Source organism: Malus domestica, chromosome 13, assembly GCF_042453785.1.
Source record: "Malus domestica chromosome 13, GDT2T_hap1".
Taxonomy (NCBI): domain Eukaryota; kingdom Viridiplantae; phylum Streptophyta; class Magnoliopsida; order Rosales; family Rosaceae; genus Malus; species Malus domestica.
This window is the reverse complement of record NC_091673.1, coordinates 13,565,261-13,569,301: the sequence shown is the minus strand read 5'-3', so window position 1 is coordinate 13,569,301 and position 4,041 is coordinate 13,565,261. Positions and strand designations below refer to the sequence as shown.

Below are 4,041 nucleotides of genomic sequence, written 5' to 3'. Positions count from 1 at the left end.
GTTGGAATTGATACAGTGAGTGATTGATGTACCTACCTTTTTATCTTTCTTTTGAATTTGCGAATATTTTAGTATGTTCCAGAGATTTATACATTGAGATTTTGATTGTTAGATTCTTGATTAAGGATCCAATATCTGATATCTAACCATCAAAATTTCAATGTATAAGATATTCGGAAGCATATTAAAAAATTTCTTAAGTTTTGAACCTTTTTCATTAATTATTATGTCTTCCACTGTCCAACAATTTAAAGTCACTCTCAAACCTGTCCACATCTTCATAGTAAAAATCAAACTATTTTACAGTAGGTAACAACCCAGAACTAGCCCCATAAAGATTTTGCAATTTATTTTTACTTTCTTTTTTTTTTTTTTGTATGAACTTAAGCTGAATCATCTCTTTTACTTGACAAAAGTCTGCCATGCATCAATTTTCTAACGTTTTATTAAACTTGAAATTTACAGTGACGTAAAGTGAAGTTTTTCTGTTGTCATCAGCAATGCCAAATATAAACTAACATCAACTGTAGCATCAGTAAGAGAAAAGGGTAATAATAATTTCTGCTTTAGTCCTTTTTTCCCTACATGGTTTCATAAATCACCCCTTTACCTCATCATATTTAAGCAAAGTGATTTCCACACTTTTATTCTCTCACCGTCGTATAAAACAAAGATTTGAAGTGCAAAGAAAACGAGAGCGTGAAAAGTTGTGACTTTAGTAAAAGGGAGTGGGGGATGGAATGGGAGGGGGTTTTTGAAAGGACAAATGTTCTTCAGTGATGGGGCTTTCTTCAATGTCATTGTGATGAGATGCTGAAACAAAGTGGGGCACAACGTAATAAAAAAAAAGGAACAAGCAAGTAGTTGTCTTTATGATCTGTTTGTTTAGATTTTAGCAGCATTGATTCTTCCCAAAGTTCTTGTTTTCTAAGTAGATTCTTGAGATCAGCCAGTTAGCATTTCTCAGCTCTTTGTCTGCACCAAAACCCCACAAGCAATATAAATTCAAATTTCCATGTCTTTTTCCTGGTGCCAAAGACTGTGACAGTATAATATTTAAGTCTTATAAGTTATTGTGCTGCCACATATATGACTAGTTGCTTGATTCCAACTTGCTGAAATGCCAAAGTCATCTGCTGCTATAGTTGGAGGAGGTGCCGCTGGGGCACTTGCCTTTCTCGCAGTCGTCATCGCATTCGTGTGGTTCTGCAGGAACCATTGCAAGAGTTTTTCGAACAAGAACTCCGAAACGGGTTCCTCAAATCCATCTGCAATAGGTAAGACTCTTGTCTTCTTCTTTTTTCACATGAGCTGCAAATGTACGTTAGTTAGCCATGGCAGCGTGTGCCTCTTTGCACCCACATTTGAATCCCGCTTCTCTTTATTAGAGTAGTTCTGAATATTGCATTTGTGAAAAGAAAATTATGCTACATTGGCTAATCGAGGGGTGTAGTGTTTCTTAATCACTCTGAAACCTTGCTCCCCGCCATTGTCAGTGGAATTGAATAGGGGTGGGCCCGACTCGGGAGCAAGACATGGGCCGAGGCTTTTCACATTGGAGGAGTTAAACCAGGCAACCAAGCATTTTGATGAAAGCAGTCTGCTGGGATATGGAAGCTTTGGCCTGGTTTATAAAGGATTGCTGCGTGATGGGACTGTTGTGGCTATCAAACGGAGGTCTGGTGCTCCTAGACGAGATTTTGTCTCAGAGGTATAACTGATCATGAAAGAATAAGAAGTATATTGCTCTATATTTATGTGCATTACATAATGCAGCTCGTACATAGTTGCTTAACCAATCGTTTGCTAAGCGGAAAATGAAGATAGTGTCAGGGGTTCATAGTGACAAGTTATTACGTGGCAATGTGGCAACAGGTGACATACTTGTCGGAGATTCATCATCGACATTTAGTTACAATTCTCGGTTACTGCCAGGAAAGTGGATTTCAAGTACTGGTTTATGAGTATTTACCAAGTGGCAGCATCTGCAATCACCTATATGGTAATTCTTTTTACCTCTTTTCACTAATCATATGTGTGTGCGCGTGCGTAGTACGGGTTTTACAAGGATGTTTCAGATGCTATTCAATTTGTGGCAGATACTAGATCGGAGCCATCAACTAAACTCGAGTTTAAGCAAAGGCTATCAATAGCTTTAGGCGCCGCGAAAGGTAAGATCGAATGGGAACTCCATAACAAACGAAGAGATTAAGAACCATGTTTGAAGATTTTAAGCCTCTAATTTTCCAGGTTTATCCCACTTGCACGGCCTAAAGCCTCCCATAGTACACAAAAACTTCAAAACAGCCAATGTATTGGTTGACGAGAACTTCACTGCTAAGGTTGCAGATGCAGGGATCTCAAAACTGCTAGAGAAGATTGAAGAAGCAGGTCCTTCACACACGCCTAGTGTCAAATTTTTCGAAGATCCAGGGTAATTCGATGCCTTCTGAATGAACTCGGTTTTCGTTTTGGCGCTTTCATTCATATTCAGAAGCTAACAATGCATGTGATAGGGCTGGATCATCCGGGGTTACCTCCGAAATGAGTGATGTGTACAGCTTCGGGGTTTTCGCTTTGGAGCTTCTAACTGGACAGGAGGCTTTGCATATTGGCTCCTTGGGATCAAATGAAAGCTTATTTCAATGGGTATGAATAAGCATGCACTTTAATTGTCGATAAAATGAAACTATTTTTGCACCCCATTTATCGACTACATTGTTGATCACATCTCTTTTAAACGTAGACTCACCTGTGGGAGTGAATCTCCGCTCTCTAAGAGATGTGGTCACATAACTTTGCAATGTCTCTATACATATGCTAGTTAAAGGCTACTATTTGTCTTCTCAATAATATTTTGAACATTGTGAAGTTGGAATCACGGCTGAGTTCGAATAACCTAGTGGACCGCCGGCTAACTGGAAGCTTCACAGCAGAGGGAATGAGGGACTTGATCAGGCTGACACTGCAATGCATGAGTTTTCCGGCAAAAAGGCGGCCAAGGATGGAGATGGTTGTGATGGAGCTTGAGAGGATTCAAGAGAAAGAAATGTCAATGACAATAGTCATGGGTGAGGGAACTGATACAATCACTCTTGGGAGTGTACTATTTACTTGAATAATTTTTTTAAATATTTTTACTATTATTAGGAGGAGGGAGAGAATTCGAAACTATTACTAGAATGATCACTTCCACTCTTGCTTATTTTCTTGAACAATATTTTCAATATATAAGCAATGGGAACTACAAAAAGTGAGGGTAACATATCTTGTTCTAGTTTTTTTTTCTTTCAAATATCTCATATTGGGTTACACCTAACTCATGTACTAGTGTACCAAAGCTGTTTTACGTCACAAAATTTTGCGTAATTTCTAAATAGACCAATATATTACATGCATTGTTGAATTTAATAAATTGCGGTATGCGTTTAAGAAATCAAATATAAATTAACCCATGAATGTGATCCATTAAAAATACTATGTATTATACATTATACATTGTTGCATAATTAAGAACTGCCCACTTTGTTCACAACAAATAAAAAATCATGAGTTTTAACGTTAGGAGGACTTGTCTAGTTCTTTAGCATAAAGTTAAGCTAGACATGCAGATGTGTGCGAAGCCACATTGGTTAGAGCGGATATGTATTTTCTCTTATGTACTTAAATTTGAATTCTCCTCTTTGTAATTTAGATTCATTTGAAGGTAAGTTAGATCCAAAACTACCGACACCAAAAATATACGAGCGAAATAAATTTGATGTATACCGGCTATACTTGGTTCTTAAAGATGCTTGTCTCATACCTTAATATAAACATTAAAGTTGGTCCTGGTGAGATTCCGTTCAGCAAATGTCAGTTCAATAATACCCAACACACGGACTATCTAGGTACACCAACTGTACAATTTTACCAAACCCGCTTCGCACTTTAATTTTGACACCTCATAATATCTAGCATTGGTGATCCCCATTAGGTACCTGGTTCAAAATTTTGTCCTATAACCTTGTGGATCATTCACATTTCACTAGGGTTTTGACA

General features: G+C 37.7%; 1 protein-coding gene across 2 annotated transcripts; it reads left to right on the top strand.

Moving 5' to 3' along the window:
* The first annotated feature begins 654 nt into the window (after positions 1-654).
* On the top strand, positions 655-3,265 carry LOC103452975 (proline-rich receptor-like protein kinase PERK1). 2 transcript variants are annotated; one of them, XM_008392498.4, is made up of 7 exons: positions 655-1,277; positions 1,497-1,711; positions 1,876-2,002; positions 2,100-2,171; positions 2,251-2,434; positions 2,517-2,649; positions 2,873-3,265. In XM_008392498.4, the coding sequence occupies exons 1-7, from the start codon at positions 1,121-1,123 to the stop codon at positions 3,116-3,118; spliced, it is 1,134 nt and encodes a 377-aa protein (XP_008390720.1). In that variant the 5' UTR covers positions 655-1,120; the 3' UTR covers positions 3,119-3,265. The 2 variants fall into 2 exon arrangements, with proteins under 2 accessions (XP_008390720.1, XP_070667224.1); XM_070811123.1 differs by having other exon boundaries at positions 694-1,277; positions 2,079-2,171.
* The last annotated feature ends 776 nt before the right edge of the window (positions 3,266-4,041 follow it).

Bases quoted from the DNA above. Each gene is read 5' to 3' on its own strand.
- LOC103452975 (XM_070811123.1), top strand. From the start codon at position 1,121: ATGCCAAAGTCATCTGCTGCTATAGTTGGAGGAGGTGCCGCTGGGGCA. The intron at 2,003-2,078 runs GTAATTCTTTTT...AGGATGTTTCAG, and splicing joins CATCTGCAATCACCTATATG to ATGCTATTCAATTTGTGGCA. The intron at 2,435-2,516 runs GTAATTCGATGC...TGCATGTGATAG, and splicing joins AAATTTTTCGAAGATCCAGG to GGCTGGATCATCCGGGGTTA.